This window comes from Aedes aegypti, chromosome 2 (assembly GCF_002204515.2).
Source record: "Aedes aegypti strain LVP_AGWG chromosome 2, AaegL5.0 Primary Assembly, whole genome shotgun sequence".
Lineage (NCBI taxonomy): Eukaryota > Metazoa > Arthropoda > Insecta > Diptera > Culicidae > Aedes > Aedes aegypti.
Window position 1 is genome coordinate 168653280 of NC_035108.1, and position 27060 is coordinate 168680339.

At 38.7% G+C, this 27060-nt stretch overlaps 2 protein-coding genes across 2 annotated transcripts; both read left to right on the forward strand.

Moving 5' to 3' along the window:
* The first annotated feature begins 5312 nt into the window (after window positions 1–5312).
* LOC110676188 lies at window positions 5313–5770 on the forward strand. Its single transcript, XM_021843079.1, has one exon. The coding sequence runs from the start codon at window positions 5393–5395 to the stop codon at window positions 5663–5665; it is 273 nt and encodes a 90-aa protein (XP_021698771.1). The 5' UTR covers window positions 5313–5392; the 3' UTR covers window positions 5666–5770.
* Window positions 5771–9831: 4061 nt separating this feature from the next.
* On the forward strand, window positions 9832–18517 carry LOC5575359 (phenoloxidase 2). Its single transcript, XM_001661841.3, has 4 exons — window positions 9832–10427; window positions 10490–11573; window positions 17616–17874; window positions 18215–18517. The coding sequence occupies exons 1-4, from the start codon at window positions 9903–9905 to the stop codon at window positions 18414–18416; spliced, it is 2070 nt and encodes a 689-aa protein (XP_001661891.2). The 5' UTR covers window positions 9832–9902; the 3' UTR covers window positions 18417–18517.
* The last annotated feature ends 8543 nt before the right edge of the window (window positions 18518–27060 follow it).

Consider the following 27060-nt stretch of genomic DNA (forward strand, 5'->3'; position numbering starts at 1 on the left):
TTATGCAGTGATCGCCCCTCAATAGTTAGATAAACTGGCAGCACTGCCATGAACGAGACGAAGTAAACACAGTCGAGTGTTTGTTTTTATACAATAACTTAGTATTAAGTGAACTGTTTCAAGAGAAACTTCGAATATATTTCATCCGTAGCACTATTTCGTGTGGTCTTTTCTTTTGCGATTGTGTAATTGATCTTCATTTTCGGTGGGCGGCCAACAGAATGAAGGGACTGAAAAAATCATCGACATAGAGAGAGATATCGAGATGTAGAACATCGAGATGTAGAGAGTCGACTGTATAAATAATCCAAATTTAATGTTCCTATCAAAACATGGCGTAATATGACGTATAGAGATTAAAAGAATACATATTATTTCCGTAACCGCAACACATACGTTTTTGTAGTGATGATGATCCATGTATCCTAAAAAAAAGTATGTGAATGCTCTGTTAATTCAAGTTAAATTTTATTTTTCTTATTGAATCAATAAACTGCAAAATAGAGTCTTATTTTGAGTATAATTTGAATATGAATTCAAAGATGTTTGAATATTGAGATATCATCAATTATGTGAAGGTATGTATAATAAAGCGGTTTATAATTTTAAAAAGTTCCAATCTTTCATACCTTTTCTAACATCAATAACATAAAAATAGTGTTCTGTGAAATTTTCAGCATTATAGGTGTTGATTTGAAGGTGTCTCAAAGACGATGTAGGTTTGTATAGAAATTATTATGGAGAAATTAGCTCAAAAAGGATTTGTTTGTTCAGCAACATCCTTCATTAAGATTTTCAAAAAGAGTTTCCACTATAATAAGTTTGTATTTACATTACAGTACTAACATGTTTGTAACATTATTCATATATAAATTTCCATACATATATTTTGGGCCACCTTTAAATCATCAACGTTCAAAATTCCATACAACACTATTTTCATGCTAAGGGAGGTAAAGAAGACATGGGAGATAGGATTTTCAAAAACTTTTAGATTTTCAATCGCCCTGATTTACAGCGTAGTGTAGAGTAGTCTGTTGTAAAACGAAGTTCCCAATTCAAATTATTGTTACAGGCAACTTTAAAATAAACCTTTTTATATTCTTTAGAATGAAAATTTGGTTTACATTGATTAAACATAACATTTTAATATAGTTTAAAATTTATGACATAACAATTTTCTGAACTCAAAGGGGGTAAGGGGTCATGCACAAATTACGTCACGCTCCAAGGGGGGGAGGGGGTCGAGCCAAGCGTGACAAGCCTTACAACATTTTCGGAGGACTCATACAAAAAGTGTGACAAAGGGGGGGGGGGGGGTCGAAAAAGTTGAAATTTAGCGTGACATAATTTGTGTACCATCCCTAAATACTATTTATAATTTTTGTAAACTGAATAATTTTAAAGCAAAACTCCTTCAGAGCTCACGAATATAATTAATAAATTGGACCCAACAACAAACTTGAACGTTATTGTTCGAATTTTATAGCAAAAATAATTGGAAAACTGGTATTCCTTATAATTTTAAATGAGTTTCATATATCTGCTAAGAAATTGTCCAAATATACTTTACTACATCTGATCATCATAATCAAAGACTTAAGCAATCGAATAGAGCAATAAAATTTAGTTTAAAATGTTGTATGTTTGAAATTTGATAAGTGTTGGGTGAATTTTAGACGCAAATTCAATACTTTTCCATTATTCCATAGATAAATGAAAACATTTTATGATTGATAAATAATAGATAGATAGAATAATAAATCATAGGTGTCGATTTTCAATATGGATAAAGTATTTAAAAACTCAATACACCATTTTATAGTTTTTACTAACTTGATGTGAAAACAGTGCCCTGTACGAATTAAAAATTGGGCCACTGTACGTACATAGCTCCAGGCCTATGTACATGCCATGAAATGTTTTGCTACGATTTATAGTAAAACGGCCGTAAAAAGCCACTAGTGCGACTATTGGAGACTGTCTACTACGAGAACACTGATCCTACTTGATAATTTGTTTTCTTCTCGGATGTAGTTTCTTTTATGAATATAAAATTATTGACTCACTGTACGAACTGTTTTGCATTTAATTTCAATCATATCCGTATCCGTATGCTTGTCAGAATGTCGACGAAATGGCATGCAACTTCTGCTCCATCGTCAATCAATGGTTGCAACATAACGTACCTTTTCGAAGACGTCAACGTAAACATCGTACTACACAATCGTCCGAGAGTAAGCAGAAATTCCAAAGAGCGAGCAATGCGTACCGCAGTCTAAATGCAACGTTGTACAAAGCGTACACCATAAAAATGCAGTCCAATCTCCGGCTGAATCCGAAAAGCTTCTGGAAATTCGTGAACAGCAAAAGAAAGGACCCGTCTATCCCAAGTAATGTTGTGTATGAAAATGTGGAAGCCAATTCATCAGCTGAAAGTTGCGAACTCTTCGCCAATTTTTTTGCTTCCGTGTTCGACAACGCATCTGCTTCGGATACTGATGCTGACTCTGCCACATTGGATCTACCGCCGGATTTTATAAATCTGACAACATTTACCGTAACTCCTGCTATGGTCATCGCTGCTGCAAAAAAGTTAAAAAGTTCGCTGTCTCCAGGACCCGATGGCATCCCATCTATATTGTTCTGTCGTTGTGCTACCGTCCTTGCTGAGCCGCTTTCTACTATTTTCACACGGTCCCTTGACAACGGTGTATTCCCCGAGATTTGGAAGCAGTCCTTTATGTTCCCTGTGTTTAAAAATGGCGATAGGAGAAATGTTATGAACTACAGAGGAATCACGAACTTGTCAGCTGCGTCGAAGTTATTCGAAATCATCGTTACCGACGTAATCCTTAGCCAGTCGAAGCAGTACATTTCCGTCGATCAGCATGGGTTTATGCCTGATCGGTCAGTCACTACGAACTTGCTAAGCTTTACCAATATTTGTGTAACTGCAATGGAGGATAAAGCACAAGTCGATGTCATCTACACAGATCTGAAAGCGGCTTTCGATAGAATTGACCACAAGATCCTTTTGCGCAAGCTTTCTCGTTTAGGAGCTTCCAACAAGCTCGCATCATGGCTCAGTTCTTATCTGACTGGTAGACAACTTCGTGTCAAAATCGATTCGAGCATTTCGTCTACTTTTTGCAACTCATCGGGCGTTCCGCAAGGAAGCAACTTAGGCCCATTATTGTTTACTCTGTTTTTCAATGATGTTGCCGCAAAATTAGGTTTGAATTGCGTTATTATTTATGCCGACGACCTTAAAATTTATTTGGTGATCCGATCGGTAGAAGACTGCCACCGTCTACAAGCTTTGATCGACCAGTTTTTTGATTGGTGCATCCGAAACAAATTAACAGTTAGCATTCCGAAATGTTCCGTTATGACGTTTCATCGATCTAAACACCCGTTGCTATTCGATTACCAAATCAATGGAGTGAAACTGCGAAGAGTGGATGAGGTTACTGATCTCGGAGTGGTGCTGGATCCTAAATTGACGTTCAACGGCCATTATACTTCGATCATCAGCAAAGCAAACCGACAACTGGGCTTTATTTCAAAGATCGCCAAAGACTTTACGGATCCGTATTGCTTGAAGTCTTTATACTGTGCCTTAGTTCGGCCTATTTTGGAAAACGCTTCTGTTGTTTGGACGCCTAATGACATCTCATGGACTTTGAGAATTGAACGTGTGCAACGTAGATTTATCCGGTTGGCTTTGAAGCATTTACCTTGGCGCGATCCAGTGAACCTTCCTGCTTATCCTGAACGCTGCAAATTAATTGGTATGGACACCCTTGAGAAAAGACGGAAGATGCAACAAGCGATCTTTGTGGCAAAACTTATGGGCAATGAAATTGATTCTTCTCGGTTACTTTCCATGCTGAACTTTCGCGCTATTCAACGTCCTCTTCGACAGCGCTCTATGATGCAGAGCAGGTTTCACCGAACAACGTTCGGTTATAACGATCCAATATGCTCGATGATTCGTTCTTTTACACTGGTTGAGGATCTGTACGACTTTGGTGAAACATCGCTGCGCTTCAAGCATAACATTTGTCAGTCATCGTTATTGTAATGTGCGTTTATGTTTTATTATGCATTCATTAAGACTTTGATGTCAGATGGATTGAAATAAATAAATAAATAAATAAATAAATAAATAAATGAATGGAAGATAATTAGGAATGATTCATCAAATTCAATTGTTCTTAATTAACACGTTATGTTCATCATTTGTTCCCAGCCAAAAGATCCCGATGAAGCCCAATAGTAATTTTGTTCTTTATTAGCAACTGGGTTAGAATCCTGATTCTGCTGGAGAATTTTATGGATGTGCAATTTTCTTGTGTTTCTTGGTTTTGTCAACACGATATTAATGGAGAGATGGTACTATTGATATCTTCTTCTTCTTCTTTCTGGCGTTACTTCCCCACTGGGACAGAGCCTGCTTCCCAGCTTAGTGTTGTTATAAGCACTTCTACAGTTTTAACTAAGAGTTGCCTATGCTAATTGATCATTTTGCGTGTGTATATCGTGTGGCAGGTATCTACGACTATCGGCAGCCATATTTACATATAATAATATAAATGCCAAAAATACGATAAATATCATAGTCATCTACATAACTTTTAAATCTAAACTGTTTTTCATTGCTGTATGAACTTAATATGGTGATTCAATTAAATCACCGTTTAACACCTTTGTGCTTTCTTCGCTTATTAGTTCATCATCTACGCCGCTACGCCACCCAGTCACAACAAACCGCATGCGATTGAACAATTATGCAAACGATTAGGTTTGATTCCATGCGGCGGCGCTTCTAGAAAAAAAAATATGAGGAAAAAATTTTTACAAGCGGCTTTATCGTTAAAACGACTGACCGCAGCCCGTGATAAAATGCGCAAAAAAACTCAACGAATAATTGAATGTCTTGCTCACACGCTATTTAGCTGCATATCCCTGACAAAGTTTCGACCGGACACGCGAACAGTTGCTCCCAATTGCGATCACGTGGATGTTCTACATCTACTTAGCGAACTACATGCTGAGCTAATTGTATTATTAGTTAAGGAAGTTTGATTTCTCTGCCGCCATTGAAATGCCTATCGGCGTCGGAAAGCTAGACGAGGAAAATTTCTATTTCCCTCTTCTTTGTTAAACTGTAGCATGAGTTTGATACGATTGTATTCTAATCGATTGTTCTCAGCGTGAATTGAACAAGCTTTTGCACGTCAACCATTTTTTTCAATTGTTCTAATGAGAAGATATTAAGATTTTTTTGCCCTATAAAAAGGTGATTCAACGCATGAATGAACATCAGTATCTGTCGGTAGTTCGATCGGTTAGAAATCAGTGAAGTTTTAAACAACACGTAGTCAAAATGAAACTGACTCTGGTTCTCCTGTTCGTCGGATTGGTGTGCGCCGTTTACGCCCAGGATGCCGCCAAGGATGTTAAGGATGCTGCGGGCAAGGCCAAGGCCGATCTTCCTGATGCCCCCAAGTTGGACAAGGATGCTGTGACCACCCCGGATCCTAAGGATGCCCAGAAAAAGGTGGATGATGCCGCCGGGAAGGCCAAGGATGCCGCAGCTAAAGCCAAGGATGATATCTCCGGGCTGGGAAAGAAGCTGCAGGATGGTTTTAAACTATGAGTGAAGTGCATCTTCAACATAACGGTAGAAGATTAATATAAAGTTAAATTATTGTGATCAGTGATGAAATAATAAAGCGTCTTCATAAAATTTCATAAATTTGAAGGTGTGTGATGTTGGGGAAATTTGTCATCCGAAATTATTTGCCTAATTTGTGTCTCAGGGATTAGTGAATAATGAGAGAATAATAGCGATTTTTCCTATCGTTATCCGGAGCCAATTTGATCACTGGAGTGATTTTTATTCCCTCACAGAACCGAATTGCAATTCCATTGATTAACGCTTAACGTTGCGTCAGAATCACAGACACTTAATATTTTCTAGATTTTTGATTTCTTATGATGATTTGAAACATAAACAGTTAAGTGCAGCCAACGTTTTTAGAAGATTCAGCACTAATCAATCCGCTGAAGCCGAGTGTATATGCAAGCTTTGAGGGTTCATTGTGTTTTGTAAGCTTTATTGTAAACTACTCAGCATGTGGCGGAGTTCATCATTCATTGGCGTATAAAAAATCTACTATTTTTGGGCATTTAAGTGTTTTTGTTGAATTACAACTTGATGAAGTTTTTCATAGCTGCCTATTTACCTTTTCAATGCACTTACCTCAACTTAGAGGCAAGATACATTGCAACTCAAAAATATGAAGTAAAAGCAGTATCTGACGCATTTTGCACCAGCTCGAATATATCTCGGAAGAACCCTCTCATATTTCAATGATACTCTCTGGATGTGTAGCCTTTGACAAAATAAACCACTTAATTTTTTCACGTTGTGGACAATCAAACTGGCCAAACTTATTACCTGGATTTTTTTTTTAATATAATGTTATCGAAAAATGGCAACTCTTACTAAAAAGTGTTGTACGGAAGACTTGTAGAACATCATCTAAATTTTTATAAAATAAATCTAATATGTGGCCTATACTAAAAAAAGGATTTTCATAATAAAAGGTTAATCTAAAAAGTGGCCATCGTTTGTCTGCATGAAATTTTGTCTTAAGATAGATAATTGTGTTTTCGGGTCTAGGTCATTTGGCATAATGGTCATTTGGTGCAAATTTTTTTCTTAAAGAACAGGCATCTTTTGAAAGAAGGGATATAATTATGGTTATACCAAATGACCGTTTTCTAAATGGCTATTATGCCAAAATGACCTTATGTCATACGACCTTATACCAAATGGCCTGCTTCCGTTTACTACTAACCGTCCATACATCGCGAAATGGGCACTTCCATGGAAAATTTTTTTTCCTAAAATATTTTTTTTTCGAAAAAAAAACGACTTATTGTGAGGTGTTTGTTTCAGCGTGCTTTTTACATGGTCGCCATTTTTTTCAATATCGGCATCGGTGCTATATCGGACTCTAGCGGAATTAAATGGTATAGTACAAAATTCGGTTTTTCGTTTTTTTTTAGGTATTTTACCAAACGGCTCGAAGATTTATTTTCATTGAAGATAGCTTTAAAGATATCGAACCGATATTGAAAAATTGTAGTATTAAAAATCATGTTTTATTCTCTCAAAAGCTATCATTATCTTCCCTCGGTACTAGACAAAACGATAAAGAAAAGATAGTTTTGATAAATTCTCATATACATTTTTTTTTTGTTTTTTAAAATAGTGATACCAACTCCGAAAAGAATATGGCGAAAAACGTGTCATGTGTGAAATTCTCGATAATTTAGAGTATTTACTGATTAGACAAAATTGACTCGCTTATTGAGCTAAATTGAATTCAAGATCTCGCGTTGAGTATCATATAGGCGTATCTGCAGTAATCGATTTCTCTTTATCGATTTTCTCATTGAATCAGTACAAGGATTTCAATCGATTTGCGTAACAGTTTACGAAGCAATATGACGTAGGGCGATGAGCACTTCTAACTGAATCTAAAATACCTAGCAGTCGAAACAGTCCCCCAGCCTTATGATACTGAACGCGAAAGTTGATTGTGCCAGTCCTCATCTCGTGATGTATGAACGGTTGGTAGTAAATACAATTATCAATCTTGAGAACAAAATTCATCCTAATGATAAATGAACATTTTTTTAAAATCGAATTTTAGAAAAAAAAAACAGTGTAGGCTAAAAATACGATAATTTCTAAATGGATTTCTCGATATTTTAAAGTGAACTGATCAGACCAAATAAACTTGCTTTTGTGCTTCATTGAATTTTGCAATAATTGTGACTGTCACTTGTCTAATTTGTTGAAAATGATACGCTAAAAAAATATATTTAAAACGAGAGAAAGTTTTTGTTAGAAAAACTTGTTTTCCCCAAAATTGCCCATCTCTCGATGTATAGATGGTTGGTAGTATGCATTATTACATATCTTGTTAAAAATTTAATTATAAAAATGGCCAATTTGTTTTTAAATCGACTTCGAATTTCGATTTATTTTTTCACTTAATTTGCTGACCGTTTTGTTTACAAACATTACTACCTGGCCTGGGCAACGTTGAAACTGAAACTAACCGTGCTGCCAATTGTGCGAACGAAATAGTTAAATAGATAATTTGTTTACCGGCATATCGGTCTATTTTACTCGAAGTAAGAGGGAGCATGGAGAAGAAAGCAATGAATACTAGGTGGATAGGTACCGTAAGGGAACTTCGAGAGAAATTGGATTAGAAGTTGAAGAGGGCATACCATATGAAACAATATTACTTGAAACGTCCTTCCTTGTGGCTAACGTCCCCTATGGGAGCGGCTTGACGCGTTTTTAGAATAACACTACCAAAACAGGCTGTCTTGGTAGCGTTATTTTAAAAACAGGCTGTTTATTGAACTATTCTCCAAATAGTTGAATATTATCAAGACCATACAAACACACCAATAAACAAACTGTTCCATACATTTCAGATTTGTTTTCTGAACCTAATTTTGAATGTGCATAACGGCTGTTAATTTTATAAAGTGGACCTTTTTCATTCTATATCTTTTTAATTCATCATTGAAATTGCAATCGGTTTTCTGCATATCGCTAGACTTATGTTGTACAATGTTGTGATAATAAAAAATACATTATTATTGAATTTCACACGGATGAGGAACAACGTTTAGAACGGTCGATTTTTGAAAGTTATCAAAATAAAAAAATATTAGAAATTGGCTGACAAATTCGACAATATATTTTTTGTTTTTATTTTCAAAGAGGACTTGTTCGTTAAAAACATAATAATTGAGAAGGTTCCTAAAAATCAAGATTTTTTGAAGCAACAATTTTTGAGATATATTAAAAACAATGTTCACCGATTGTTTTAGTGAAAAATATTTTAAATTTGAAGGGAATTGAAAAGAGATGAATTTTTTGCTTTAAAGCACGTCCTGACGGAAGTCTTTGTTTGAAAAACAATCTACGCCTTCATCGAGTTACTTATTTACTCCACGTCATATTAATGGACAGAAGAGAAAAAATGCTTTATTTTTAGATGAACTTTCGAAGCATAATGAAAATTATTGAAATTGCTGTAAGCAAATCGATTGTGATTTTGCCCCACCGGTGGGGCAAGAGTTCGAATCTAGTGTGGGCAAAAGTTTGCTAGCTTAAACACAAAATATCGATACTTTTATAACATGCCTACTTTGTACAAGCCGTAAACTAATGTTAGCAAAAAATAAACACTAATAACATCCAAACCACCACAAAATTTTAGTTTTAGTTTTAAACTGAGCTAGAAATCCTAAAAAGCCCCACTTTACTCCACAGTACAAGCTGTAACTCCGCAGAGAATTATTTTTTTCAGATGGTGCCGTGGTATAGAACTATATTATCTAAAATTGAAGCATTAGTACATATTTCAAATCAAATCGTGTAGGTAAATTTTGTTTCAATATGTTTTTGCCAAGATTCGTCATTTGCTGAGTTGGTGAGAGTGATTCAAAAACCACTTTAAACTTAATTACTTAAAAACTTGTTGCTTTTAAAACTATTCTACAATAAATCGCTCATCACATGTGTTTGTTCGATTCACAGATTTTTGACTAAAATGAATTCGTAAATTAGAGCATATAGTTGCGGAAGAATATTAATGCGCATGTATCACAGAATATTTGGTAACCCCCATCAAATCTAAAATCAGTCACCAAATTGTGCGTTTGCGGTTTGTGATATAGTTGTGGTTTATGTTCTTTGGCGCTTTGTACTATAAAAGCAATTTGATTCATTCGTCGTCAGTACGTTTCAAACATCCAATCGACGCAGTGTTTCTCGGGCTTATCGTGTAACTAACATGACGGAGGCCAACAACTTACTTGCTCTTCTCCAACGTCCTCTGGAGCCAACATTTCTTCCGAAAGACGACGGAAAAACGGTCATTGATGTTCCGGATGATTTCCTAACTGATCGTTATCGTCCGATTGGGGCTGAGCTTCAGTCTCGATTCTCCAGCGATGCTGAACAACGGATTCCCATTCGAAGCACGGCTCCACCAGATCTCTCCTTTGCCGATGGTATCGACCGTCGTGGACCGTTTTCTCTTTTTATCCCTAAACATCGAGAAGCAGCTGCTACGTTGATCACCTTGTTCATGAATCAGCCTGATGTGCAGACGTTGATGAGTGTTGCAACCTACAGTCGAGATCGTGTAAATCCTGTGCTGTTCCAGTATGCTCTAGCTGTTGCCATTCAACATCGCCCGGATACCAAGGACGTCAATATCCCATCGATAGTTTCGCTATTTCCTGATCAGTTCGTAGATCCAGCTGTGTTTCCTAAGTTACGCGAAGAAGGTTCTGTCGTTCAGCGAGCTAATAGGGTAAAGCTAATAATGTGTATAATCGCTTCAGGTTCATTTTAAAAAGCATTTTATTTGAGCAGATGGTGATCGATATCCCACCGAACTACACAGCTTCAGATCGCGAGGAAGAACAACGGCTTGCCTACTTCCGAGAAGACATTGGTGTTAATATGCACCACTGGCATTGGCATTTGGTGTATCCTGGAGACGGTCCCGATTCGGTAGTCCGTAAGGATCGTCGGGGAGAACTGTTTTACTATATGCATAGTCAGTTGATTGCTCGATACAATATTGAACGTTTCTGCAATCGTCTTGCACGAGTTAAAAATCTCTCAAATCTGCGCGAGCCGATTCCCGAAGCGTACTTCCCCAAGATGATTCGCAGCTCCAATGCTCGATCCTATCCGGGAAGACACGCCAACATTACATTGCAAGACGTTAATCGCGTAGATAACAATACTAATGTTCAGGTGAATGATCTGGAACGTTGGCGCGACCGTATCCTTGAGGCTATCGATCAAGGATTTGTGTTGGACACGCAAGGAAATAGAATTACATTGGATGAAACTCGAGGTATTGATATTCTGGGAGATATTGTGGAAGCTTCAAGCCTATCGCCAAACCAGCGTCTGTATGGTAGTCTTCACAATATGGGACATAACGTTATTGCCTACATCCACGATCCGGATTACCGCTACCTGGAAGATTATGGCGTGATGGGTGATGTGACCACTGCAATGCGTGATCCCATTTTCTACCGCTGGCATGGATTGATCGATCAGATATTCCGACGCTTCAAGGACTCGCTCACTCCGTACACGTCATCTGATCTGACATTCCCGGGAGTTACCGTCAACTCCGTCGGAGTGCAGCTGAATGGTGCCAACACTCCACCGAATGTTCTCTTGACCTACTGGCAACGATCACAGGTTAATTTGGCATCGGGGCTGGACTTTGGACCGGAGGGCAATGTGTTTGCTTCGTTTACTCATTTGCAACACGCCCCATTTGCATTCCGGGTGGAGATCAACAACGATACCGGTGCCGTGCGACGAGGAACCTTGAGAATCTGGTTGGCTCCAAAAGTGGACGAACGAGGAACACCGCTTACGTTCCAAGAGCAGCGAACGTACTTTGTGGAAATGGATACATCTACCGTGACGTGTAAGTACCATGATTACATTTTATCAAGAATTAAACTAATTCGTTTCTCAAACGAATGGTGTAGAACTATTAAGGCAACTCTAAAGATTACTTCGGCAATTTAGCGTTTATGACGAACAAGTAGTCCCAAACTGCATTTTTTACCACATTCTCACATAATATCCTTTAACGATACCTTCTGAATTTATTATGAAGTGCGCAGTATTCTAATTTCCCGACTAAATTGGAGTTGTTAACGGATTTAGACTAATTGGAAAAAGTCTGAATACATATTTAAATGATGGGGGTTCTATTGCTAAATGATTTTGGCCTGGCTAGCTGCAAAATCATTCTATCGAAATCTACAGAACAAAGAATATCTTCAGCGATTCCTCTCGTAATAACTCTGGAATTTAATTTTTGCAAGCAATCAGCAAAGAGTTCTTTGAGGGATTTTATTAGGAATGCCGTAGAATTTGATTACGAGATTCCTGAACAGATTTCTCTATAAACAATGTTGGATATATTTCCAGAAATTTCAGACTTGACCGGGCGAATATTTTTTTAAGTTATTCTATCATAGGTTTTGTTATTCAAAGTAAAGGAATCACTTCATGAGTTTGTCCAGGATTTTTTGTAAAAACTTTTCAATAAACTGCTTCAGGAAATTCCCCAAAATTTGCCTGTGGTTGCACAAAACAAAATAAAAGCTAAAGATTTTGACTTTTCAAGAAAAATATAATATTTCACAAAAAATGTTTTTTTACATAAAAAAAAATTAAAAATTTCCGTTTTTTTCGTGCTTTGAAATCCTTGGGACAAAAGGGGCTATTGCTGTTCTCATTTTTTCTTGAGAGCTCAGAAAAATTTACGTTTGCTATCAAATTTTCAGCGATGTATGTTTTTGAGTTATTGAGATATATTTTTTCTGAAAATAAAAAATAAGTCATTTTTATCGGCACACACAGTAAATCTCAGCGCATTAGATTTTTTATTAAAAAACTTTTGAACAGCTCAACCAATTTCCAATCTTTTTTTATGGAATGAAATCTTAAGATTTCTACTTTTCTGAAAAAAATATAGAACTCTGAAAAATAAAATACATGAAAATATATAAAAATTTCTTAAAACTAGAAATTTTTATATGTTTTCATGTAAAACATTTTTTTTTCAGAGTTTTATATTTTTTTCTGGAAAGTTGAAATTTTAAGCTTTCGTTCCTTTTTGGAAATCGGTTGAGCTGATCAAAACTGAAAACTGATTGAAAAAAAAATGTAATGCGCTGAGACCTACAGTGCGTGCCGATAAAAAATGACTGAGAGCTCAAGAGCAGTCTAATGAGTCATTAGATTCAGTAATGACATTCAAATTTATTTTTCTAGGTTGCGCTGTAAGCATAAAGTATGTTAATTTATTAAGCTGACTTGTCCGCAGCTCTTGTCGGCATTTCCACGCTCATCTGATGTTACATTAAGCGTGATTTTCAAATCAGTGATTCATGAAAGAATGTAGAATGGATCCTGGAAGCCAGATTGGATTCCGGAACTCCAGTGTAAATTATGAGATTTCAGAATGGATCCTGGGATTCTATAGTGGATACTGGTATTGCAGTGTGGATCCTTTGATTCTAATGTGGATATTTAGATTGTAGTGTGGATCGTTGGATTTCAGTGTGTGCCCTGGGACTATAGTGTGGATCACAAAATTTCAGTGTCAATGTTGGGATTCCAGTGTGGATCCCAGAATTCCAATGTGGTGGATGTTTCAATTCCATTGTGAATCATAGTAGTGTTAATCGTAGCATATTAGTTCGGATACTGGTATTTTCATGTAGATCGCAGAATTTTAGTGTTAAACTTGGTATTCAAATGTGAATCCTAGGATTCTAGTGTGGATCATGGAACTACAGTGTGCATCCTTGAAATTCAATGTGAATCCTGGTATTTTGATGTGGATCCTGGAATTGTAGTGTGGGTCTCAGAATTTCAGTGTGGACCATGAGTAACAGGGTGGATTCTGGGGTTCCATTAGTGATCCTGGTGTAACAGTATCAATCTTGGTATTCCTTTGTGGATTTTAAAATTTCAGCGTGGATCATGGGATTGCAGCATGGAATCTGTGATCCCAGTGTGGATCTCAGGATTCCAATATGGATCTCAGGATTCCAGTATGGATCCTTGGCTTCCAGTGTGGATCCTGGGATTGCACTGTGGATACTGGAATTTTAGTGTGGATTCTTGGACTTCAGTGCGGATCCTGAGATTCCAGGGTGAATGCTGAGATTCCAATGTGGATCCTGGAATTTCAGCGTGGATCTTGGAATTTCAGTGTAGACCGGGGATTTCAGTGTGGATCCTTAGATCCCAGTGTGTATTTTGACATGTAAGTGTAGATATTGGGATTCCAGTGTCGATCCTGGTTTTCCAGTGTGAATACTTAGACTCCAGTATTAATCATGGGATTCCAGTGTGGATCTATGGGTTTCAGTGTGAATCCTGGGATTACAGTATGGATTTTGATATTTCAGTCTGGATCCTATTGTTTCAGTGTGGATCCTGGGATTCTTGTGTAGATTATATTACTGCATTATGGATCCTAGGTTTTCAATGTGGAAATTGGGATTAAAGTATGGTTCGCTGTATTTCAGTGTGGATTCTGGGACTGTTGTGCGAATTGTAATGTATTAGTGTAGATCTTGGGATTTCAGTGTGAATCCTAGTATTCCAGTGTGAATCTTGGTATTCCAGTTGGGATCCTGGGATTGTAAAGTGGAATTCTGGTGTGGAACATGATATTTCAGTGAGAATCCTGGGATTACAGTATGGATTCTGGATTTCTAGTGATTGATTTTGGGATTCCAGTATTTATGCTGGTACGTCATTGGAAATTGTGGCATTCCATTGTGAATTTTAATAGGAATCATATGAGCGTTATGTTGAAATACTGTCCAAATGTGGCAACCCTGTTAAAGAGTTAAGTTGCAAGATCACTTACAATTATGATAAATCTTACACACTTAGAATAATATGCCGAATCTCGGCTTTTGGAAAGCGAGATCCGCACAGCCGAGCGCTCGGCAGTAATCCCGGCTTAATAATTTTAACTGATTAACTCGGTTTCTGTGAAAGGTTCTAGCTACCGCGTTTCCCGGACATCTCGGCATCTCACTAACTGAAATATCAGCAAAAATGAAAAACAATCTTTGTTGAGGCACTTTTAGTCGCAAAATATTATGTAGTTTACATTAGTGTTTCCAAGCAATGACAATTTCTCTCTTTTTAACTTTCATTCGGTTTAGATAAAGTTAATTAAGAAGAATCACAACCTGTCTTCTAAAACTATTTTAAAATGAATCCCCTTTTTGCCTTTTTGCCTCACTTTATCTCTCCATAGAAATAAGCGGCGAAAGTAATAGTTAGGTTGCGAAAGTTGGCAATCTTACTTACTGAAATTAAACGTTCTAAAACTGATAAATCAAGTTGGTTTAGAGCGGAACTTGTAGAATTTCATCTGCGAAATACGTAGGATTGATAAAGTAAGTTTGTTAACTTTTTTGACTTTAGTCTGATTGAAAAAGTTTTCGAGATTTGATGGCGTCCCAAACTATTCTTAGTTTACAAACAAATCTATTTTCATATAATAGAACAAAAGTCAGTCAATAAAAAAGTTCCTTGTGGATACTTGTACCTTATACCTCTATATTTCACCGAGGATTATGAAAGAACTGCACTCAGGGGTACGTTATCTAGTCCAGTTTTTTTTCTAAGATATTTGCTTGATTTCTATAAGATTGGAGTCCAAGATTTTAAACCAAACCTTTATACAATTTTGTCAAAAATCTACATCACATATCCCCTTTACAGGAATTTACAGGATACTAAATCATGTCCTGAATTGTTTTGTATTGTAACCAATATTTTGTGAGAATCTTGCCTGAAATTGTGCAGATTCAGTAAGAATTGTGCTTGAAATTCTGTCAGAATCTTGCCCAAGATTTATTTTGTAATCCTGTCCAGGAATATGTAAAATTTCTGTTTAGGATTTTATTTGAATTCTTCTCCGAATACTACCATAATTCCTCTTAGGATTCTGGGAATTCTCTGCAGAGGATGTGTTGAGTATTTAATTCTATATTAAACGTTTTTCCGAGGATACTGCTAAAGAATCAGTACAAATCCTGCCCATCACTCGTTAGGAGCCTGCCAAATCTTTCCAAAGATTTTGCTTGATTCATTCTAATCATTGTGCGAAATTTCCACCCAGGATTTAGTGAGAATCCTGCCTATAATTTATTTAGATTTTGTTTCATCAGTTTTGGCCAACAACAAGCATCCAATTGATTAAAATTCGATTTTTTTCTACCATATAGTGAAAAATGGTGTTTTACATGACCAACTTCAAAAAGGTTCTTTTTAAGCTAAATTGTTATTGGTTATTCAAAAAAAAAAAACATATGTGTTGAATCCAGCTACTAAACATTCACTTGTTTTTGAAAATTTGGAATTTGAGTTTAGCTTGAAATCCGATAAAAAAGGAAATAATTGGACCTGGTATGTTATAACTTCAAGTTGGTAGAACAACAAACGGGCAAGATATGAGACGAGTCTTCGAACTTTTCGCGGGCCGCATAAAATGAAGTTGCGGGCCGTACTTTGGGCAACCCTGTCTTGGCTCTGCCTGGGTTGAATGAGTGCACTGTGTTAGCACTCATTTGAGAATTCTGTTGAACGCTGAGTACACTGCTCTTTGTTTTTCTTCGTTCTATATTACCGTTACTTACAATAATTTGTTAGGAGTGTTAATTTCAATGAGTATCAAATTTAAGTACGAATCGTTTCGTAACACTTTGTTTCTTTTATATGGCAAAATACAATACTGGCCACATTTGTCGTTTATTCGTCACATTTAGTTTATTCCTCCTTTTCTGACATGTCCTTTCGAATTTATGAAGATTGAGACGCCACACGGAACGTTTTGGACATGAAACGGAAATGTCCCCAAAGAGGCCCAGCAGAACCTGTATAAAGTGCACTGGAGTGGCCAAATCTGTTGACATTTAGTTTATATCTCCTCGATTGACATCTTTTTTCGAATTCATGAAGATTAAACCGTCGCACGGTATATTTTGAACAAAAAAAAAAAACGGAAGTGTCCCCAGAGGGGCTCTCGTGGAACCTGTGCCAGGAGCTCTAGAATGACTACATTTGTCCGTACCGAGTTTTTATTCTTTTACTAACATGTTCTCCCGAATTCATGAAGATTGAGACGTTGCACGGTATATTTTAGACATGAAACTGAAATGTTCCCAAAGGGGCCCTAGCGGAACAGACTACGGTGTTCCGGAACGGTCCACTAATTCAAATTGTGTGTAAATGATGACATTCGATCATTATCTCTCATTTTACATAAATACTTTGGGGTAAATAAAAAAAATAATCACATTTCCAAAATTTGGCACCCTTGTGTCCCCAGTACAACCCGGAATATCTCCGATATGGTTTCGAATTCAGCATTATCCATTCATGACACATAACAAGTATTTTTTTAAAGTCAACTGAAGGTGGCTTCAAAATAATCGAAAGAAAATTGACGAAATAGCAGCTATTTGAAAATTCCATGTCGGAGGCCGGTAACATAAAGTTTAACATCCAATATCTCAAAATCGTGCTATGATATTTTTGAGAGGGCGATGGATTCAGAAATCCTAAATTAAGTAAATATTGGTATGTTGGTACTTGAGACACAACAAATGTTCCATGTTATGTAATATCAACAAAGCATTGGTCACAATGTGATAGGTTAGTAACCAAAATTGAAAATCATAAATATCACATGTTACAAATTATCTGAAATGCAATCGCAAAGTAATCTATTTAATTTTTCCTAAATACTGCATAATTCACAAATGCTATTTGGAAGTTTGGATTGTCTTCTGGTTTTCAGAATGTGAGGTGTGGCTTCAAATCACTTTCATCTAAACAATACAGAATTTCTAGTTGGAATTATTCAAAGTATCTTATCATCTTCATCGCTATTTAAACTACCGTTACGATATTCTTACAGTGAACCCCGGAGTCAACACTATCGTGCGTCGTTCGGACCAATCCAGCGTAACGATCCCATACGAACGCACCTTCAGAGCCGTAGGTAACACCACTCAGCCCAGTGATCCGAATGCGTTGGCTCAGTTCCGATTCTGCGGCTGCGGTTGGCCCCAACATATGCTCATCCCGAAGGGAGCCGCTGGCGATGGCGTTGAGTTCGATATTTTCGCCATGGTAACAGACTACACCCTGGATGCTGTAGATCAAACGTCGGACACGTAAGTTTGGAATTCGAACGAGTTAACTATTTTCCTCGAAAGATAGCTTCTAAAACATAGATCACAGACAAACGGATGTAACACTTGGAACAAATTTTCGTCATAATTCATCGCCCAGTTTACACCAGTTGCATGAGCTACTGTTTTGTACAACAAGACCTGCAGATGTCGATTGTGTGAAACGTCAAACACGAAGAAAAAGTATGCGTGGGCCGGTTTAAAACAAAGCGAAATGATTGTTAAATTTTGTTACGTCTGTTTGTCTGCACTAATATGATAATCAGCTATCCTCCGGTTTTCGAGCTATAGGGACACTAATCACTGTATTTCTATATTCTAGCCTTGGACCGTGCGATGATGCACACTCGTTCTGCGGTTTACGTGATAAGCTGTACCCCGACCGTCGAGCCATGGGATTCCCCTTCGATCGCAAGGTTGAGGCGTCGGTCGCTACACTACAGGACTTTGTTACTCCCAACTCCAACATGAGGACCAACTCTCTTAGGGTACGGTACACCAACAAACTGATCGCCCGTGCTTAGACTCTTTTCTCTAGTAAAATTAAACAAATATACAGCAACATTTTTGGCCTTGCAATCGTTATCTAATCAATCAGAATAAATGCATCTTAAACTATGATTCACTGTTGTGTTTCACTGATCGTATCTGGCAAATGATTTGGATTTATCTCCCACTGGTAGTTGATGGGTAGCCAAGTATTGAATGCTGGCGCTGGAAGAAAGTGCATCCGCTCTGGTTCATTTGGCTTTGAAGGAGGGGCGCGGAACACTTTGTTCAGCGTGTTCACCAATATTTGAATCGGTTGCCCCGGTTGATAAGAGTTGAAAGTTTCTTCATATGGTGCTTCGGACATTAGAACAATCGGTGACCAAACTAGCCACAAAAGTGCTATGATAAGATTTTGAGCAGCGAGCATTACCGCAATGTATGAACCGCAATGTTTGACTGGATGGTGCCATGAACAATGTTAGTTGAAATTTTCGGTCTGCGTTAGACGGCAAAGAGTTTGTACAGATGCTTGCAAACACATGTGTTTATATTGTATTGAGTGCATAAGCAGAGAGAGAGTTGATGCATATTACCACATGAGAAGAGACTTGAAAGCCTAATACAACTATATCATTGTATCCAAATAATCAAGTATACTAGTCAATTTAAATCAGGGGCCCAAATAGCCGTAGAGGTAAAAGCGCAGCTATTCAGCAAAATCGTGCTGAGAGTCGTGGGTTCGAATCCCACTGTAAAAAGTAATCAATTTGAAATTATGATACTCAAAATTATTATTAGTTTAACAAGCACATAGGGTGCAGAGCTACTTGGGCACTTCCATGATTCACTTTGGCATGGGGGGGGTCCTTTTCGGCCAAATCGTCTTAAACTTGGCAAAAAGGAGCAAATACGAGTTCAGTAGCTTTCAAAAAACCCCACTGCCGAAGTGAATAGGATCCGGCTCCCCAGTAGCGCAACCAGAATTTGGTTCTAGGGGGGGTTTTGTAAACTTTAAGGTTTATTTTTGAAAACGTAGTTATGTTTAAAAATTAGTCGAGAAATTCATGTATATTACACCTTTTTAACACATATATCAAATATAGATTGAACAATATAACAATATATTTCCATGATACGATTCAATCGCTCTTCATCTGTGTTACTGCTTAAATATGTTTTTAAGTTTTTCTACAATGACCGCAGCAATTTACAATAGAACTCATTGCCACGATTCTTGCAGTAGGTCAGAAGTAAATCAGCATTGGAGAACTTGACTTGTAAATCCAAAAAAAATGAGTTAAGGGTCAGAAAGGTGTTTTGCTTTCATTGTGAAGATTTTATGAACAAAAATGTGTGATATTTCAAAATTTTCAATGCGACCAACTTTGTTTTAGGATGACTCTGTAAAATGTTAGAACGCTCAATAAGGTAGAGATGCTTCCACCAGATGCTTAATGCATTCTGAGATTTTCAATCTGTAAAAACCGAAGAATAGCTTCTTCGGGAATTCATATGCTCTGAAAGTCTTAAAATTTGACAAAGGGTTTTTGATGCTTCGGGAACTGCGTCAATTTTCTGTTAAAAAGGTCCCCATATATCTGAATGTTTAACAAACTTCTCACATAAAGCCCTTAGTTTGTTTTCCATAAAAGGCAACAAAATTTCATTAATTTCGCATGTAATTTTGAAATTCTACAGGGGTCAACAAATAAAAAGAAAACACTTAAGGAGAATATAACTGTGAAAACCATTGAATTTAACAATTTTAATTCAAACCAAACTTAATTACTACTTCGTTGTTCTTAGTTGTACGATGTGTAGTGTTGAATTTCAAAAATATTTTTGGTAATTATTATATTTTTTTTCTGGCTCTGGGGGGGGGGGATTTAACCCCCAAAACCCCCCCTTGGTTGCGCCCCTGATTCTAGTACAAAATTTGCCAATCATAAAAGGTGGCTCCCAATAGCGGGCTCAACTTGAAATGGCTCGATTTCCATAAATCTGTACATTATCGAGAATGTTTACTCCAGGAATAGTGTTTCATAGCCAATTCAATGCATTTGCAATATTTACAAGAACAGTTTGAGTCTTACTTTGTCAAGCAAAAACCTCTTTCATATATGACGAAAAAAAAACACAATTTTCGATGTTGTTCTTAATATTCATTCTTTTTTTTTTATTGCATGTGTGATACTATGATCGACGAAATCCGTTAAAAATAAATAGATTTTGAGACACTGGTGTAAAATTTACAAAGATGTCATGTAACAAATCAAGATGCCCGAAACCGCGGGTGCTTGACCGAAATTGTATGTGAATAAACTAGTTTAAATATGATGCAAAATACATTCATACTCTAAATTATGATTATATTCGTGATTCAAACTATTTTGCCATATTCAAGATAATCACTAATTAGGCTCAAAATGAAAAGTTCTTCAGCAAATAGCTTAATCCACTCGTAGATTTATATTCAATCAGTTCTTGGATGACTTAACATGTCCGTAGCCATCTTATTCATTTATTTAGTTAACATCTACACAGATAACACTGAATCAACAATTTCACGCCACAATACTCGGTTCGTGGCCGCATCTCTCCATCCTCGGTTCTGCCCCACGCTCGCTAAATCGATACGCACTTGATCCGCCCACCTAGCTCGCTGCGCTCCACGCCTTCTTGTACCAACCGGATCCGAAGCGAACACCATCTTTGCAGGGTTGCTGTCCGGCATTCTTGCAACATGCCCTGCCCATCGTATCCTTCCAGCTTTGGCCACCTTCTGGATACTGGGTTCGCCGTGGAGTTGGGCGAGCTCGTGGTTCATCCTTCGCCGCCACACACCGTTCTCCTGCACACCGCCAAAGATCGTCCTAAGCACCCGACGTTCGAAGACTTCAAGTGCTTGCAGGTCCTCCTCGAGCATCGTCCACGTTTCATGCCCGTAGAGGACTACCGGCCTTATGAGCGTTTTGTACATGGTACATTTGGTGCGGGTGTGAATCTTTTTTGACCGCAGCTTCTTCTGGAGGCCAAAGTAGGCCCGACTTCCACTGATGATGCGCCTTCGTATTTCACGGCTAACGTTATTGTCAGCCGTCAGCAAGGATCCAAGGTAGACGAACTCGTCGACCACCTCGAACGTATCCCCGTCTATCGTAACACTGCTACCTAGGCGAGCCCTGTCGCGCTCGGCCCCACCAGCTAGCATGTACTTTGTCTTGGCCGCATTCACCACCAGTCCAACTTTTACTGCCTCGCGTTCCAGGCGGGTGTACAGGTCTGCCACCTTTTCAAATGTTCGACCGACGATGTCCATATCATCCGCGAAGCAAACAAATTGACTGGATCTCGTAAAAATCGTACCCCGGCTGTAAAGCCCGGCTCTCCGCATAACACCTTCTAGCGCAATATTGAACAACAGGCACGAAAGTCCATCACCTTGTCGTAGTCCCCGGTGGGATCCAAACGAACTGGAGTGTTCGCCTGAAACCTTCACACAATTTTGCACACCTTCCATCGTCGCTCTTATCAGTATCGTGAGCTTCCCGGGAAAGCTGTTCTCGTCCATGATTTTCCATAGCTCTACGCGGTCGATACTGTCGTATGCCGCCTTGAAATCGATGAAAAGGTGATGCGTTGGGACCTGGTATTCACGACATTTTTGGAGGATTTGCCGCACAGTAAAGATCTGGTCCGTTGTCGATCGGCCGTCAACGAAGCCGGCTTGATAACTTCCCACGAACTCGTTTACTACAGGTGACAGACGACGGAAGATGATCTGGGATAATACTTTGTAGGCCGCATTTAGAATGGTGATCGCTCGAAAGTTCTCACAATCTAACTTGTCGCCTTTCTTGTAGATGGGGCAGATTACCCCTTCCTCCCACTCCTCCGGTAGCTGTTCTGTTTCCCAGATTGTGCCTATCAGCCGGTGCAGACAAATGGCCAGCCTTTCCGGACCCATCTTTATGAGTTCAGCTCCGATACCATCCTTACCAGCAGCTTTATTGTTCTTGAGCTGGTGAATGGCATCCTTAACCTCCCTCAAAGTGGGGGCTGGTTGGTTTCCATCTTCCGCAGTACTGACGAAAGCATTTCCTCCGTTGTCCCGTCCTTCATTGCCTGTGCTCTCAGCACCATTCAGGTGCTCGTCGAAGTGCTGCTTCCACCTTTCGATCACCTCACGCTCGTCCGTCGGAATGCTCCACATTTCGGCTCGCGGCACGAAGCCGTTGCGGGATGCGTTGAGCTTCTGATAGAACCTACGCGTTTCCTGAGACCGGCACAGCTGTTCCATCTCCTCGCACTCCGTCTCCTCCAGGCGGCGTTTTTTCTCCCGAAAGAGGCGGGTCTGCTGTTGCCGTTTCCGTTTATAGCGTTCCACGTTCTGCCGGGTCCCTTGCTGCAGCATGACCGCCCGCGCTGCATTCTTCTCCTTCAAAACCTCCTGGCACTCCTCGTCGAACCAATCGTTCCGTCGACTCCGTCCCACGTACCCGACGTTGCTCTCAGCTGCATCGTTGATGGCTGCTTTTACTGTTCTCCAGCAGTCCTCAAGAGGGGCTTCGTCCAGCTCACCCTCTTCCGGTAATGCAGCCTCGAGTTGCTGCGCGTATGCCGCTGCGACATCCGGTTGCTTGAGCCGCTCTAGGTCATACCGGGCGGCCGTCGGTACCGTACGTTGTTAACGACGGAGAGTTTTGGGCGCAGTTTGACCATCACCAGATAGTGGTCAGAGTCGATGTTAGCGCAACGATAGGTCCTGACGTCGATAATGTCGGAGAAGTGCCGACCATCAATCAGAACGTGGTCGATTTGCGATTCTGTCTGCTGTGGTGATCTCCAGGTGTATCGGTACGGAAGGCTGTGCTGGAAGTAGGTGCTACGAATGGCTATATTCTTGGAGACGGCAAAATCAATTAGTCGTAGGCCGTTTTCGTTCGTCAGCCGGTGGGCGCTGAACTTTCCAATCGTCGGTCTGAATTCCTCCTCCTGGCCAACCTGAGCGTTTAGATCTCCTATGATGATTTTGACGTCGTGGCTTGGGCAACTGTCGTACTCGCGTTCAAGCTGCACGTAAATAGCGTCCTTATCATCATCAGTGCTTCCGGAGTGAGGGCTGTGCACGTTTATTATGCTGAAGTTGAAGAACCGGCCTTTGATCCTTAACTTGCACATTCTCTCATTGATCGGCCACCACCCGATCACGCGCCTTTTTATATCACCCATCACTATAAAAGCTGTTCCCAGCTTATGTGTATTGCCGCAGCTCTGGTAGATGGTATGGTTACCTCTAAACGTTCGCACCATTGATCCCTTCCAACACACTTCCTGCAACGCTACGAAGCCGAATCCACGGTCCTTCAGAACGTCGGCGAGTATGCGTGTGCTCCCGATGAAGTTGAGAGATTTACAGTTCCACGTACCGAGCTTCCAATCGCTAGTCCCTTTACGTCGCTGTGGTCTTCGCCGATTGTCCCGGTTCGTATTCTCTCGTTGATTATTCGTTGCTTGATATTTTTACAGCTGGCTTGCAGGGCCTGACACCAACCCCCTAGATTTCCGGAGGACCATTCCCCCTAAATGTTCGGAGGACCATAATGCGCAGTTTAGCTTAGAGTCCTTCTCTGGCACTCGGACGGTGATCAGCCGCCCCTGACATGGGGAACAGACGCTGTTGTGAGCCGCTCCTAACATGGAGTACAGACGCTCAAGGTTTGCAGAAGCAAAAGCAAAAGCAAACCCCCCCTTCCCTGTCAGCATACGACCAAAGTTCCCACCGGGGGTTGGTTACCCGATCTTCCCTAAGGTTACTCGTACCCCGGCCAGTACCGCGAGGAGGTAGGGATAGGAGTTGCTGGGCAAGAGGCTAAGGACCGCACAAAGGGGTCTATTTTATTCCTTCAGGTACGCGAGGTACCAATGGTACGCCATGCCCAGCCATTTACCAACCATCTATTGTAGCCATCTGTTGTATCCAATTTGACTACATGAGCCTCCTGCATGAAAAAACACTTGACGCAGTTCGCGCCAACCCGAACAGATGTTGGCAGCACCCTCTCAGATATTTATGAATTTATCAGGACGTTCATTTGAAATGGTCCAAACTTTTTCACACGATTTTTTTTTAAATAAGGCTGATACAAATATAGTTCCGAATATAAATCCGAAAATTTTAAAGGGCTCGTACCTTCTAAGTGGTCTCGAACATAAAAGAAAATTAATATTTGTATCAATCTAATGTGATCGAAAAATGACAACTTCTACACATACAAGTTTTGCATGCATGAGTTGTTGAAAAATGTCTAAATTTTTGAATAAAAATATTTCGCCTACACTAAAAAAATCAAAACATAAAGTCGACTTAAAACAAATGGTAATTTTTTAATTTCAATGAAATTTTGTCTTAGGATTAGGGTATTATGTTTAGTAACAGCCGTCCACACATAGCGAGATGTGCACTTGTAATGAACAAAAGTTTTTCATGGCTGAAATATTTTCTTTTATTGTGTCATTTCTTTTAGTGTAATTTATTGTGGAGGGGGTGGATGGTCTGGCCAATATTATACATTTTTTGTATGGACGTTGATTTGGGGGCGGAGAGAATCTGAAAATAAAAAAAAATATGATCACGTGACAAATGGAAAGCCCGAAAGCAAGTGAAAGTCACAATAATATCAGAATGAAATGTAGCTTAATAAGAAAATCAATTTGATTCAATTAGTTTCTATATAAAATGGAATTTGTGGAATAGCTGTATGATAACATGGAAGAGAAAAAAAAACATCATCGATATCAAACCGATATTCGATAATTGAAACATACATGAGTTGAAAAAAATCGGGAAAAAAGTTAGAAGATAGATAAATTTTGGAATAAAAATAGTATGTAAAGTGACTTGTTTTGTCAAGGTTTACACATCCAGAACATTTCATTCAAATCTAAGAGGGTGCTGCAAACATCTGTTCCAGTAGAACACAGCAAATACATTTCAGTTAAAAGAATTTCATTTTTTGAAAACAATATGTGTGAAACATCATCTTCTTCTTGGCATTACGTCCTCACTGGAACAGAGCCTGCTTCTCAGTTAAGCGTTCTTATGAGCACTTCCACAGTTATTAACCTTCTAGTCGTCGCGCGGTTTGCCACCGTCAGAACCACCGTACTGCTGTTGTGAACGAAAAGCGAGGTTTTTCAATAGTGTTAACTGAGAGCTTTCTTTGCAAAAGTTGCCTTTTTCGCATTCGTATATCCTGTGGTAAGTACCCAGGGAACTCAAGAAAATTTCCATTACGAAAAGATCCTGGACTGACCGGGAATCGAACCCACACACCTTCAGCATGGCTTTGTTTTGTAGCCGCGGACTGTAACCACTCGGCTAAGGAAGGCCCCAAACATGTGAAATATGTGAGTAGTGGAATGATGACAATAAATGAGCATTTTAGTTCACTCTTTGCTTCTTTGTGCTAATTTTAGTATTATTAGGGAGCCGCAGTGGCGCAACCAAGGGGGGGTTTTGGGGGTTAAATACCCCCCCCCCCCCCCAGAGCCAGAAAAAAAATATAATAATTACCAAAAATATTTTTGAAATTCAACACTACACATCGTACAACTAAGAACAACGAAGTAGTAATTAAGTTTGGTTTGAATTAAAATTGTTAAATTCAATGGTTTTCACAGTTATATTCTCCTAAAGTGTTTTCTTTTTATTTGTTGACCCCTGTAGAATTTCAAAATTACATGCGAAATTAATGAAATTTTGTTGCCTTTTATGGAAAACAAACTAAGGGCTTTATGTGAGAAGTTTGCTAAACATTCAGATATATGGGGACCTTTTTAACAGAAAATTGACGCAGTTCCCGAAGCATCAAAAACCCTTTGTCAAATTTTAAGACTTTCAGAGCATATGAATTCCCGAAGAAGCTATTCTTCGGTTTTTACAGATTGAAAATCTCAGAATGCATTAAGCATCTGGTGGAAGCATCTCTGCCTTATTGAGCGTTCTAATATTTTCGATATTTTGCAAGTGTTGATAATGAATTACATTGAATTTTTAGGAAAAAAGATGCATGAAAATTGAGTCTTTTTTAGTGAAATTGTTGGTAAAATGTGATTCCGACTTGTCCCATTTAGATAGGACGAATAAGCGTCCCACTATAGTAGTTGTTCAGTCTGGTTACAGAGTCATCCTAAAACAAAGTTGGTCGCATTGAAAATTTTGAAATATCACACATTTTTGTTCATAAAATCTTCACAATGAAAGCAAAACACCTTTCTGACCATCAACTCAATTTTTTGGATTTACAAGTCAAGTTCTCCAATGCTGATTTACTTCTGACCTACTGCATGAATCGTGGCAATGAGTTCTATTGTAAATTGCTGCGGTCATTGTAGAAAAACTTAAAAACATATTTAAGCAGTAACACAGATGAAGAGCGATTGAATCGTATCATGGAAATATATTGTTATATTGTTCAATCTATATTTGATATATGTGTTAAAAAGGTGTAATATACATGAATTTCTCGACTAATTTTTAAACATAACTACGTTTTCAAAAATAAACCTTAAAGTTTACAAAACCCCCCCCTAGAACCAAATTCTGGTAGCGCTACTGACTAGAATGCATCATCAAAATGTAATGTCAAAATTCATATTTATATTTTCAAATTG

What these genes read in the sequence shown, in the direction of transcription:
- LOC110676188 (XM_021843079.1), top strand. Translation starts at nt 5,393, where the DNA reads ATGAAACTGACTCTGGTTCTCCTGTTCGTCGGATTGGTGTGCGCCGTT.
- LOC5575359 (XM_001661841.3), top strand. Translation starts at nt 9,903, where the DNA reads ATGACGGAGGCCAACAACTTACTTGCTCTTCTCCAACGTCCTCTGGAG. An exon ending in TCGTTCAGCGAGCTAATAGG is followed by an intron (nt 10,428 to 10,489) that starts GTAAAGCTAATA and finishes TTATTTGAGCAG; the next exon opens with ATGGTGATCGATATCCCACC. An exon ending in GGATACATCTACCGTGACGT is followed by an intron (nt 11,574 to 17,615) that starts GTAAGTACCATG and finishes ATATTCTTACAG; the next exon opens with TGAACCCCGGAGTCAACACT.